At 33.9% G+C, this 15,101-nt stretch overlaps 1 protein-coding gene across 1 annotated transcript; it reads left to right on the top strand.

Moving 5' to 3' along the window:
* The first annotated feature begins 10,901 nt into the window (after positions 1-10,901).
* On the top strand, positions 10,902-12,070 carry LOC133795555 (uncharacterized). Its single transcript, XM_062233007.1, has one exon. It carries the CDS (start codon positions 11,060-11,062, stop codon positions 12,068-12,070), a length of 1,011 nt encoding a protein of 336 aa, XP_062088991.1. The 5' UTR covers positions 10,902-11,059.
* The last annotated feature ends 3,031 nt before the right edge of the window (positions 12,071-15,101 follow it).

Raw genomic sequence — 15,101 nt, 5'->3', positions numbered from 1 at the left:
AACACAATAATGCATGACATAATATCAACAACGATCATAATAACCATTCAGGACTATCAGTCCATAACAGATAGGTGACAATAGCCAAAGTCACAAAAGATGGGTACATCTTCCTCTAGCCATGTGACGATAGGGTCACCAGGGCTTAACTGATAAGTAATTCTTTCATGAGTTTGATCAGGACAGGTGCATGGTGATTGGTCACCAACATAACCTTCCTCCCGACTCTAGCGTCGTAACTATGGACAGCGTCCCCTAGCCATGTGACAAACAGTCATCGGGGTCATATACCTTGGCTATGATCATCTGGTCTTAGACCAGGCAAGCGCTTATAAGTTCTTCGACCTTAGATTCGGTCCAGCATTAATGCCATAGAGCCATTCAATGCGTGTATCTAGTCAGTACAATAGACAAGTAATCCACATTTACTAGCATTTAATATGTGATAAGTATATTTTTGTATAAAGTTTACCTTTCTACTTATCAGATTTTGTGTTCATAAGTAATGTGTTTGGGGATAGTTAGAATCGTTTTGTTAATTTGTTTCATTTAATCTAAATCATTTTTTTTTAAGGATAATTGTATATTTTTGATGATTTTTGGTTGAATGATGATTTTGTAGGATTCTAACCATTGGAGTAAAGTGTTAAAGAGAAGAAAAATCGAGAAAAGAACAAAAGTACGAGAAATCTGAGAGCTTGCCGCTACAGGGAAAAGTCCCTGCCGCTACGAGGCAAGTCAGAGAGGTCCTTGCCGCTACAGGGAAAAGTCCTTGCCGCTACAAGAGAAACAGAGAGTCTCGTGTCGCGGCAAGGAAAGTTGCATACCGCGGCACGCAAAGCCTATATCGCATATCTGAAGCCTCGTGCCGCGGCAAGGAAATATGGCTGCTGCGGCACGCGTTTGAATTCAAATTTAAATTCGATTTTTCTTAATTTTTGGACGGGAAATAAAAGGGGGATTAGGTCATATTCGTGAAAAAAGGGGGAGATAAAAGATTTTAGAGAGAGAAACACAGAGAGAGCGCATGAGAAGAAGGACGATCGCATTCAAATTTTTCAATAGTTTTCTTCTTCTCTAAACTCTTCTATTCTTTGATTTTGGTTATGTTTTTCATCATGATTGTTGGCTAAGTTTCTTTTAGGTTAAGGGTTATTCAAAACCCAGACATGAATGTTTGATTTGAGATGTGAATATTGTTCTTGATTTCCATAATGTTAAATTGTTTCTATTCTTTTATGCCTATTGTATGAAATATTGTGATTCCTTGTTAGGGTGTACAACTAATTAGGGCTTGCATTATTTTACTGTCATCTTAGAATTTCTATTCACCTAATAGTTTAGGATTCTAAGTGTTTGTGATAAATTGCAATTGATGATGTGGTCAAAAGCGTTGTTGATTGTGATGAAGAATAGAACCTAGGTTAAAACTGTTGTTGATGCTTTTACTAAATTGAATGAATTGTATGCTTAATAGGTTTGTTGTTTGGTAAAAAGAATTGATTATTGAGCGCTAAGCCGTAATTGATTGTGATAGGGAGATTGGGATAATTGACTGCTTAAGCGTTATCTGCGGGGTTAATAGTTTAATTGGAATCGGAATAATATTTATTATTGATGATCATGCATGATTGTCTGAGGTGGAGAATAATTCTTAACCGTCTTTAAAATCGTTGTTAATCTCTTCTTGCTATCAATTGTTTTCTTAATTCTTGCTTTTACTTTTACTTTTCAAAACCCCCTTTTTCCAATTTAACTTTGTTAAGCTTTTGTGAATAATAAACTGAATATAGTTCCCTTGGGTTCGACCTCTATTTGCCGTTATACTAAATAATTGGTTTTAGAGTAAATAAAATATTTGTTAAATTTGGTACGCAATACGACACGCATCAATATGCAATCCATGTCCACATATATCAACCAACATGCTTCAATAACAAACCATGCATGTCATATACATATACAAGGTGCAACTATATCCATACACTGTTTTCTTACCTCTGGTTCGAGTGATAATTATTATATAAACGACCCCTGAGAACGATCACCCTTTTGGTCCATTAGCGGTTACCTGGTCATAACCAATTATGGGATTCCATCAATAAAATGAATAATAAGAGGTTCCCAACCAAAACCTAACCTCCGGGACCCTAAACACTACTCAACCGGGTAGTAGGTTCGACCCCGAGGCCTTAGGCTTGAATCCCCATGCTATAAAACACTATTCTGTCCAAAAATGCCCTGATGGGCCGCGGCTCACCCACCTGACAGAGGCGTTTCCACCTCTGAAGCCAACCTAGGCCGCGGCACACCCTAGCCAGGCCGCGGCTCACTACGCATTTCAGCCTAAAACCAGCAATGCACCAGCATACTCCCCTGCGTTTTTCCCTTGGAACCAGCCCTTCAAACCAATCCAAAACACCAACCTAACACCCAATTTAACCTCTAAACATCACCCATAACTCACCCTCATCAAAACCCAACCAAACATACACAAAAACTCCCCTTGATCCCCACTTTCTACATCAAAAACCATAAGCTGAAAACTAAAAGGAAAACAGAGCACAACCTGAATTCAATGGCTAAAACTCACCTTAAAACCAGCTTTGAACCTTCCTCAATGGTTGAACCAAGTCCACAACCTCAGCCCTTGAATTCCCTAGCTTGAAACCCCACTTAGAACTCAAAACTCCAATGAAGGAAATGGAGAAGGGTGATGTCGGGAAGGAAGAAGAATGTCCCTGTTTTGCTCTGTTCTTTCTACAGCCCTTGATGGACCCAAAACGGGTATGTTTTAAATATTTATACTCGCAAGCGCACGAATCGTTCATATAGAATAGTGATCGTGTAAGCAAGGATGTCGAACCCAAAAGAGTTGTCTAAATTTGAAAAGAGAAAACTATTTTAAACCAAAATTAATGAATTCTAACCTAGCTCCAAAGATTGATAAGAGTTTTGTATAATGAAAATAAAATAAAAGACAATAATAAAGATATTAAAGACAAATATATAAACATAAATTAAAAGTAAAAATGAAGATGGTAAAATAAGATTATTAAGGATTAGAATCCACAAAATATAAGTTCAATAATATTTATAAGTACATTGATTCCCAAGTTTTAGTGATAGTTAAAATAAATCAAACTATCATTTTCTAAATAAATTTATAATTTTAAGCACAAATTATTTCTAAAAAGATAGGATTTTTCTTCACTTTTCAAAGTTATAATTTCAAAGCATTTAGTGTAAATCAATCTAATGAAATAACAAATAAATCAATGAACATTATTTATAAGGCAAAACATAATATTTTTGTTCTAAGCATGGATGTGTACAATTTAATGACACATCTTACACAAAGAATATTATGTTTATGCACTAATGAAGAACAAAGTATAAATATGTGCTAACAATCCAAAATACATGATATTTAAGATGAAAGAAGATATTTGAAGAAGAAAATCCATAAACTTTATTGCACAAAATGGGAAATCAACATAGAAAATAAATACTATCTAGTTACATAATGTTTCATCATCACCTTAATAATCTTAAAAAGATTAGAAACACATAACTAGAATAGCAAATACAAACTAAAAATTACAAACATAAATGAGAAAATTTGGAGGAAAAACCCCCAAATTTTTCCTCTAAAAATACATAAAAAAAAAAAATAAAAAGAAGAAGAAGATGAAGAGAGTTGAGAGGTTTTGAATGTGTAGAAACTTTGTGTAGAGTAACCTCCTCAAGAATGGACACCCTAACTCCCTTATTTATAGCCAAAAAATGGGAATTAAAATAATCAATTTAATTGATTAAATTAATTTAATTAATTATCATATGAAAAATAGGGGTAAATTATAGGGTATAATAATTATGTTTTGGGGTAAAATGTGTAGAAAATAGGGTAAAAAGTTATATTTTTAGATATAAGGGGACAATGGTGCTTTTGGACAATTTATGGGCTCAAGACAAATTGGGAAAATAAGCTTGATGGCAGGTGGACTGTGCTGGGCCGAAGGCTGCAGGCGTGTGGGAAGGTGGCAGCTTTGGCCTGTGGTGCTGCTGGGTCATGGCTAGGCGGAAGAGGCTTCAGCTGGGCAGGAGTTTGGGCCTAGCTTGTTGGTTGAAGAGGAAATTGGTGGAGCTTTGGAGGCTGGCAGCTGAGGTCTCCTGGCACGTGAGAGGTGGCTGGCAGGATGCATCAGGGAGCTTCATATATGCATGCATCAGGGAGCTTCATAAATGCAAGGAGATGATGGCATTGAAATTGGGCCTGGAGCTGGGCCTTGGTTATGGCATTTCAAGAATGCCATTTTTTTCTTCCTTTCTTTATTTTAAAAATGCCACATTTTCTTTCTTTTCAAGAGCAAAAGTGTCATAAATTTTCCTACAAAATAAATATAAAATAAATCATAATAAAATATTTTCAACTATAAAATAAATCAATTTAATTCTTTGAAAATATTAATTATAACTTAATTTATATTTCACATTTAAGTTCAATAATATACCATTTTTTTACCACTAAACACAACAATAATTCAAATAATTAAACTACAATATATTACAACAAAATAACTATAAAAACACACAAAAATATATAAAATCAAAATAAGACTAATAAATTCAAAATTACTTAAAAATTTAATAAATCAATTAAAAACTCAAGAATTAAGCAACAATTAGCACATAAAAAGTGGTAAAATAACTCTATTTTGTAGAGTCATCAGCCCTCCTAAGTCATATATATCCAAACCCCAAATGACCAAAATACCCTTAAGTCATCAAAAGCTTCTCAAACTATTCTAAGGGTAAAATTGGTACTTTCCACCTATTCCGTTAATCATAATTAACGCTTCTCAATTCCCGCTAATCTCAATATTCTTAAATACCAATAATTCATATCCCGTTACCCTAAAAGCCCCAGTAACGCTCTAATCATTAAAATCACCCCCGAGACTCACCCCGAGCCTCGAGCTTAAACCTGTTATGACCAAACCGATAAATTATATTTAAAGATCGTCTCATGTCGAGATACTTGAACCAATCCACATTATAATGTGGTCTCACAATATATACCATTGACATGCAAACAAATATTCAATTATACCCTCAACGGGCCAAATTACCAAAACACCCATGTAAACAAATGTGGACCCACATGCATGCATTTAACATCATATTATAATATAATTCTCATAAACATGCATAAACACATTTAATGGCATAATTAAACAGTTATGGCCCTCCCGGCCTACTAAACCAGCCATTAAACCATATTAGGGAATCCGGGGCATTACAGTCTTCAGCCCATAAACTTGCCTGCATGTATGAACTCTCTTACATCTCTGTTGATGATAAGATTGTCCCATTCGACCTACCTCTCATAAATCATTACCATGCCTTCTCCAAATCACAAAGCATATTCACTCTATCCATAAAAACTCTTATCCGCCAACAACCCAAGTTAGTCAAAGAATACATCCAATCAACAAAGTTTAACCAATGTAACCTACCTACTACTGAGCAAGAACAACTAGTATCTATATAAAGGAGAGCTTCAAGGAAATTATGTGGCACTCTAAAATCTCTTCAAAGCATTTTTTCTATTTTCTCCTATAACCTAATTATATATTAACAATTAAAAATATCAATATATATACATATTAATTTGATTAAAATTTTATTTATCTTAAATATCTTTAACTACTTAATCATCGAATAATACTATAAAAAAATTAATTAAAAATTACATAATATTTTTCGGTTCTCTATGTATCTATTTTTTTATTATATTATAATTATATTTTTTATTCAAAAGTAAATAGTTTTACAAAATATTATAATTATTATCACCAATCATCAATATTAATAATTGTATTTTTCTCTCATTTAATATTTTATTAAGCTTATGACAATACGATATTACTAATGGTATTGTTTGGATTTGTGATTTGTTTTCACTATAGTAAATAAATGTTTTCTAGATTGTAATTTTAGTGGACATTCATGCATCAACAAAAGATGCGGAGGTTGATGTGAAACACGAAAAATTCATTTTAGAAACAAGGAACACATTATTAATTTAAAATAATATTAATAAAAATAATTAATTTAAAAAAATTTAAATCGAATAAATCATTTTCAAGTTATACATATTCATGTGCTTAAACAAATGACACCTCTAATTTATGATCGAAGATGACAACAACAATTATAATAAATATAATAAACATTTATGTTTTTAAAATTTAAATGTAATAGTTTTACAAAAATATATCATAACTACATATATAATTTCAATTTGATTTATTTCAACTAGGGTTGTTCATATAAACCGCAAACCGCGGTTTGAAACCAAACCGCACCACACCAAATTACAAAAAATCATAACCTGTGAAACCATTTTCGATGGTACGATTTAACCGGACCGCTTAACTTTAATAGTTTGGTCACAATTTCTAATTTTTTTAAACCAATTAAACCGGACCGGACCGTGATTTTTTCTAAAAAAAATGGTTTTTAGAAATGATGGTTTGAACCCCTACACTTAAGTTAATATAAAATCTACCAACCATCCAAGCCAAACAATTTAATTGTTCAGAATATGTTTTTAGTAGTATTTAATACATGCACAAGATTCAAAAACTAAAAAAAGAGAAATGTAAAGTCTCACATTGTTTAGAAAGTAAACATTTCTTTTTTTCACTTCTATAAAATGATTCAAAATACTTACACTGACAACAACAAAGACAATAAGCTTCTTGTAGACTTTTATGGTCTTAAATACAATTATTTAGTTAATTATTTTATAATAAAAAAAGTTTGAAATTTTAATAATTTGGTTATATGGTAAAAACCAAACCAAACTGCACCAAACCATTTATTTATGGTTTGGTTTTCATTTTGAAACCAAACCACTCATGCGATTTTTTCTAAATTCTTTTAAACCGCACCAAATCAAATCGTGTGCACCCCTAATTTCAACGATATTGTATAAAGGTGCAAGACTTGCTGATCAAGTCATTATAGTAAAAATGTGTCACTAAAACCATAATCGAACTAGGGTTAAAAGTTTTTTGTCATAAAAGCTAAATTTCATTTAAATAAATATTTCATACATGAGATCCCAAAAGAAATAGAGTTTAAGGAACAGTTTACAAAATTTCAAGGTTATATACAACTACAAGCCACTCTAAGGGCAAAATAGACATTTAAGGTTCTCCTGTCCCTATCCATCTCTCGATCGTGGCGGCCGAGCAGCTGACTATGTACATTCTACCTCTAAAGCTCTCCAAATCAGGGTTGATCCAGATTACCCCCTTTGCCTGCACCATGTAGTACCCGTGAGCCAAGGTCCAGCAAGCAAACCATATACAGAACATAACCAGTAACAGTAATCAAACAATGCATAACTCAATAATCAAATACTGAGCAGACCACATCATTCATATAATCAGTGATATCAATCAACAAACCAACAATCTATCATCCAGATAATTAATATGCCACAATCATCAAATTAACAGTATTAAACTTGTCATACAATATCCAGGGTCGACGCTCTTAGGTCGCACCCTTATTTATCCCACTAACTCCGGTCCGCTTAAACCGAGCTTAGTGATTATTAAGCTGACCTCAGCTACTAGTGGCCGAGCCGTGTTATGTGCGCCAATATTAATTTCGGCACTCTTAGGTCGTTTATTTCATGTTCACATGGCATAATACCATCATACAATATTGCAAACAAGTATAGGGAACTCTTAGTCCCAATATAGCCACACAATTAGGTGCAGTTTTCTTACATTTAATTTCGAGTGCTTTGGTTAAGAAAGACGACCCTCAAGTACGATCCCGTCCCGAGCCCTAATGTACACCTAGTCACAGCCATAATAAAGGATTCCATCAATAATGAGTGAATACAGGTTTCCGGACCAAGCTCTAGCCTTCGGAACATCGAATTCCACCAAACACGGTAGTGGAAATGATCCCGAGCACCTAAGGTTGAGTTCCCGCACTCAAAACCTTCTTGGGGCCAAAAATACCCTTAAGAGTCGCGACCCTATGCCTCCCATGTCGCAGCCCACCTCCAATTAGAGGTAGCCTCCCCAATCAGCAGACACGCGCTGCGGCCCAGCCAAAGTGGCGCCGCGACACACCAAGAACAGAGCCGAGGCTTGACCCCTTTGAACCCATAAAAACCTCCATTTTCAACAACCAAAACTCAACCAAATTAACTTAAAATCATTCCAATAACATGATTTAACTATCTCAATAGTTCTAATATGTTCCTAGCAATAAAACCTAACAGAAAGCTAGCTTAAAACCTCATCCAAAACTCCAATTCAACCTTAAACTTCTAAGACCCAAGAACACTAAAACTCAGCCAAGAACTACATAATTTAATGGCTAAAATCATAATTCAAAGCTTACCTTAAATTCTGTTTGAATCCACAAGCTAGTAATGAACTAATCTTCAAGTCTAGAGCTCCAATTTGTGACTTATAGCCCAACAATCCCACTTAGCTTCAAAGCTTTTCCCTTGGAGAAGTGTCTAGAGGAAACAAGAGTGAGAGAGCGATGAAAGGGTCAGTTTAGGCAAAGTTCTCTATTTCTTTTGTCTTTTGTTTCTATCTTAGGTCACTTAAGTTAATCCCAAGACTCGAGGTACCAAAAACGTCCCCGATGACAAAATGTTAAATTTCTCCAATATTCCCTCATAAACTCTCAAACTTCAAATATATCTCAAAATATTTACTTCCATAACTTAATAACCCAATTAAATATCTAATTCCCAAAATACCTCTTGACTTGCCCCGAGTTAGGTATTAGGTCCGGTTGTGACTTTCTCGCTAACTGGCTCCCTAAGATCGCCTCGAGCTGTATGCTGCAAATATATTCACATACTAATGTGATATCAACAGTTTATCACATATAATCATGTACATGCACATAAATACACAATTATGCCCGCAACAGGCCAAATTACCAAAGTCATCATACATTTCACTTATCCATATAATCATATAAGCATACTTATCACATAATCATGAATTAAATCATTTAAATCACACATAAACTAATCATGCCCTCCCGACACGCTAATCAAAGCTCTTAAGCCTTATTATAAATTTTGGGTCGTCACAAATATATATTTTGAATTTAAATTTGATTAGATATTTAATTACCACAACTATTTAATTAAATTATAAATATAAGTAAACAATATTTTTTTTCTCATTTTTTATTTTACTTTTCTAATTTATACATATTAATTAATTAATTAATTTTTTTTATCTATTTTCTCTTTTTTTTATTTTAATAAAATTGATAATAGATAAAAATAAAAAATAAAATAATAATAATAATAAAATCTATCTATTTATATTTGAACTTTTTGACAAAACACGAGATCCAAATGTTACCCTTTAACAATAAAATATCTAAGTGGGTAATCAACTAAATTATACGTGGTTCTAATAATGTATCTTTACATTCTATTTTTAACTTTTTTGACAAAACATAAGGTCCACAAGTTAACTTAAAAAAATGAAGGGTCCAAATAGGTAAACAGCTAAAATACAAGGTTTAAAATGATGTGAACCTTTATAGAAAATATAAATTATATATATTTATATAATTTACTTTTTATAAATAATTTTTAACCTTATGAAAAAATATACGATCCAAAGGTTAATTTTAAAAAAATATATGATCCAAATGATAATTTTTAGAAATAAATAATCAAAGCAAGTAATCAACCAAAATATAGTGTTCAAATAATCGATTTATCTATTTCTATTTTAATCGTTTGACAAAACTTAATGTCTACAAGTTAATTTTTAAAAATAAAGATTCCAACAGGTAATCAACTAAAATACAATGTTCAAAATAGTATGAACCCTTACAGAAAACAAAAATTATATAAATATATAATTTAATTTTTATAAGAAGTTTGAACATTTTAAATAAATACATGGTCAAAGGTTCATTTTTTAAAATAAATAGTCAAAATGGGTAATGAACAAAAATATAGTGTTAAAATAATCAATTTATCAATTCTAATTTTTAATATTTTGACAAAACACGAGATCTAAAAGTTAATTTTTAAAAATAAAGGTTTCAAACAGATAGTCAGCAAAAATAAGTCTTACACAAAATATAAATTTTCTTATACATAATTTAAATTTAAAAAAAAAAAAAACTACACAAAGAGTATAATAGTAATAATAATAATAAATAAAAATACATGTGCAACAAATTTTTTGAAGTTTATTTTCGATAATTTAGTTTGTTAGAAATTTTCAAAATAGTACAGGAGGTTCCCTATACAATAATTAATGAACAATATTATGAAATAAAAAATTATAGTCAAAATGTATAAAAACAATGTTGTACGAAAATGTTCAAAATGAATCACTTATTCCATAATCTTTCAAAAAAAATATTAAAAAAAAATATATTAATAATTAGAAGATTCTGGGATGTTTTCTAATTTATCAATAATATAAATACAATAATGGAAAAAATCAATTTTTTTTGTTACAAAACAGGGTTTATACATTTTTGGAGTTTGTGTTTTTTCTCATTATCTGTTTGGACCTTTTGTTTTGACAAATGACTTTTTGGATCCTATGTTTTGTAAAATAGTTAAAATAGAACCCTAAATTCAATTTTGATGAAGAAAAAATTGAATATAACAGTAGAATGATTTTATTTTTATTCTGAATTGTTAGTTTAGTAAATTATTTGTGATTTTAGTTGAAAAAATATTGACCAAAATCAAATTTAGGTTCTATTTTAACTATTTTATAAAATATAACGTGCAAAAAGTAAAAAAAAAACACATGCTAAAAAAGTTATAAACCCTACAAAATATAATAGGCCACTGAATCTACAGACAACAGACGACAATAGGCCCCTCCCTATATTTGAGGCGCGGGCAAATTTTGGCAATGTCGCCCTGAAGGAGGGTCGATACTGCCAAAACCCTAAAGAGAGCTGCCATTTCTGTGAGCTTCAAATCTCAAATCGTTGCTCAGATTCATAATTTTAAATGTCGAGCTTCCTTCACAAACCCCGCTCCCGCCTTCAACGCATCGTCCTCGCCTTTCTCAATACCAACGCCAACTTTACTGGCCGTGGTAGAGCCAACGTCGGTGCCCATGGAAGCCCACTAACGTTTCTCAACTCCTTCTCCACTCTCTCTCCTCTAACCTCTTCCTCTTTCACCACCGACAGTCTAAAAAAAACATCTCTTGCCCTCTCCCCTGAGTTGGCTCTTGCGGCGACGCAGAACATCGGCCGTGAAAGTAAACGAAAATCCGACGTTGACATTGCCCTTTTTAGGCGATACGGTTTCTCTTCCGATCAAATAGCTAAGATCTTCACTAGAAGCTTCCAGACCTTATCAGTGAAAACACTCGAACCCAAGCTTCAATTCCTCTCCGACTGCGGAATGTCCCGCGAAAATATGGTTCTCGTCGTCTCCGCCGACCCTTTAATTCTCAACCGAAGCTTGGAGAAGCAAATATCGCCCTGTATTCGGTTTTTGAAGAGCTTCTACGGCGGGATCGACCACGTGGTTTCGCTATTCTTGGTCAAGCGCGGCACTTGGGTTCTCCACCAGTTCTCGGAGGCAACGGCGCCTAATGTCGAGACCTTGCGGAGTCACGGTGTGCCAGATTACAACATCGCAAAAATGTTCGTAATTCGACCGCAAACTCTGGCCCGGAATGTGGACGCGTTCACTGATCTTGTGAAGGAAGCTAAGAGACTTGGTTTCAACATATCAAGCTTGATGTTTATCCATGGAATGGCCAGCCTCTCGGGGATGAGAAAGGGCAAATGGGATTCGAAAATGGACATTTTCAAGAGCTTTGGGTGGTCTGAAGAGCAAGTTAGGGTTTTGATCGTTAGACAACCACAGGTAATGCCTACCTCAGAGGAGAGAATGAAGCTGGTATTGGAGTTCTTTACCACCAAGTTGCAATGGGGTCCTATTGATTTTTGTAAATATCCTAATGTTCTCTTGTTTAGCTTTGAGAAAAGTGTTAGAATACTGTAATCTGAATTTAGCCCTAATTAATTCAAGAGAATCAAACAATAGAATATAAAGTAGCGGAAGCGTACCGGAGTCCATTGAATCGTTTGTAAAAATGTATGATCTTCCAATTTGCATCAAAAACCTTTGAAGCCCTTATTTTCCTGATGATGGGGATTCAGGAATTCTGAATAATAATACGATACGATGCAAATGGGGACCATTACCTGTTATATTACCAACTGTTAAAACAGTTAGTAATATTTATTAATTATTTCTAATTTGGCCCCTCATCAAATCAGAAACTATCTAATTGGTATCCACATATAAAATCATGATAATTATGCCCTTAAGTCATAAACTTTATTCCAAAATAGACCACATAAATTTGACTTAATTATTTGATGACCCCAACACACATTTTATATATACAATTGTGACCCCAATAAATTTCTAACAATCTCCCACTGGGCCACAAATGTATATATATAAATGTGTTAACCTTATTGAGCTCATAATTTTGTCATCATAACCATAGGCATATGCAATCTCGTCCATTAACTATATCAACATAGGATCAAAGCGATTTTCGTTGTATCAATCACAACTAAACCCATCAATGGTCACATACATCAACATAGCCAAATGACATAGATCAATCATGATAATGTGGTATGAAAATTACATGCATGGTGATCTATTCATGTCAATTTTCAATTGGTCCTACTTTACTTTATAGAGATCAAAACTTTAGCTTAATGTACAAAGTGAAATAAACTTAATAACATAAAGTCTGATCAGAAAAATATCTAAATACATAAGTTTCATGAAACTAATAAAACACAAAGGATAATAAAGACAAACTCCCACTGAATCTAGATATCCTCATACTCTAAAACACCCATACGAGCAGTGTGCTCACGAAAGACCTTGGGTGGCAAACCCTTAGTAAGGGGGTCTGCAATCATGGAGTTTGTACCTAAGTGTTCTATACAAATCTGTCCACTCTGTACCCTTTCTTTAACAACAAGGAACTTGATGTCAATATGTTTTGACTTCGTCGAGCTCCTGTTGTTGTTGGAATATAATACAGCTGATTTATTGTCACAATACAACTTAAGTGGTCTTTCTATTCCATCCACAATGCGCAGCCCGGTGACAAAATTTCTCAGCCATATACCATGGTTGGATGCCTCATAACATGCAACAAACTCTGCTGCCATGGTAGATGAAGCTATGAGTGTTTGTTTTGCACTCCTCCATGATATAGCTCCACCACCTAACAGATATATGTAGCCTGAAGTGGATCTCCTACTATCTTGGCATCCCGCAAAGTCGGAGTCAGAATATCCAATGATCTCAAAGTGATCTGACCTCCTATATGTGAGCATGTAATCTCTTGTTCTCTTCAAATATCTCATAACCTTTTTGGCTGCTTTCCAGTGATCAATTCCTGGATTGCTTAAGTATCTGCCTAATACTCCAACAATGTATGCTATATCCGGACGCGTACAAACTTGAGCATACATTAGACTCCCAACAGTTGAAGCGTAGGGAATCTTTTGCATTTCTTGAATTTCAAGGCTTCCTTTAGGGCATTGCTTAAGACAAAATTTGTCTCCTTTAACGACAGGGGTATCACCTGGTCTACAATCTTGTATGCCAAACCTTTTGAGTACTTTATCAATATAGCTCTTTTGTGATAATCCAAGAATTCCCCGAGAACGGTCTCGATGTATTTGAATTCCTAAAACAAAAGAGGCGTCACCAAGATCTTTCATCTCAAAATGCTTAGATAGAAATCTCTTGGTTTCGTGCAATAAGCCTATATCATTAGTGGCAAGCAATATGTCATCGACATATAGAACCAGAAATATGCACTTACTCCCACTAAACTTGTGATACACACAATCATCAACAACATTTATCTCAAAACCAAATGAGAGAATCACTTGATGAAATTTGTGGTACCATTGACGGGAAGCTTGCTTGAGTCCATAGATGGATTTTTTTAATTTGCAAACCATATTCTTTGGGTCACCACACACAAAGTTTTCTGGTTGCTCCATATAAATTGTCTCATCAATGTCGCCATTGAGAAACGCTGTTGTAACATCCATCTGATGTAACTCAAGATCAAAGTGAGCAACAAGTGCCATTATTATCCTAAAAGAGTCTTTCGATGAAACCGGAGAGAAAGTCTCTTTATAATCAATGCCTTGTTTTTGAGTATAGCCTTTTGCTACAAGACGTGCCTTAAACCTCACCACATTACCATTTTCATCCCTCTTGGTTTTAAATATCCATTTACAACCAATTGGTTTTACACCTTCTGGTAATGGGACAACTTCCCAAACTTTATTGTCTTGCATAGACTTATTCTCTTCATTCATGGCATCATTCCACTTTTGAGAGTTAGAACTTTTCATGGCCTGATGAAAGTTGATTGGATCATCTTCCATCATTCCAATGTCATCCTCATGTTCTTGAAGATACACTATGTATTCATCTGGATTAATAGCATTTCTTCTTTCTCTAGTGGATCGTCGCAAAGGCACTTGTTCTTGAGGTTGTTGAGTTTGTACCTCTGGGGTTTGATTGACTATGTTTGGTTGCTCTTGATCTAAAACTTGATCAATATCAGGATTAGAATCCTGAACATTGTCAAAAGCAACTAATGGAATAGAAATCGTCTCATCTTCAAGAAGAGTGGTTGATTCTAAATCCTCCTAAAAAACAAAGTCCTTAACCGTATTTCTCCCCCCAAACTCAATATCCTCAAAAAACTTTGCAGTTCCCGTTTCAAATATATTCTTTACTTTGGGATCATAAAACTTGAAACCCCTAGATCGTTCAGAATATCCAATAAAGTAGCTGCTCACAGTTTTGGGTTCCAACTTCTTTTCATTTGGCCTATAAGGCCTAGCTTCAGCTGGACATCCCCAAACGTGAAAGTGATTAAGACTAGGCTTTCGCCCCGTCTAAAGCTCATAAGGTGTTTTTGCAGCTGCTTTAGTTGGTACCCTATTCAAAATGTAGGCTGCTGTCTTAAGTG

The sequence above is a fragment of the Humulus lupulus genome, chromosome 8, assembly GCF_963169125.1.
Source record: "Humulus lupulus chromosome 8, drHumLupu1.1, whole genome shotgun sequence".
NCBI classification, from domain to species: Eukaryota; Viridiplantae; Streptophyta; class Magnoliopsida; order Rosales; family Cannabaceae; genus Humulus; species Humulus lupulus.
Note: the sequence above shows the minus strand (reverse complement) of the source record. Positions and strands in the feature narration are given on the sequence as shown.

What these genes read in the sequence shown, in the direction of transcription:
- LOC133795555 (XM_062233007.1), top strand. Translation starts at nt 11,060, where the DNA reads ATGTCGAGCTTCCTTCACAAACCCCGCTCCCGCCTTCAACGCATCGTC.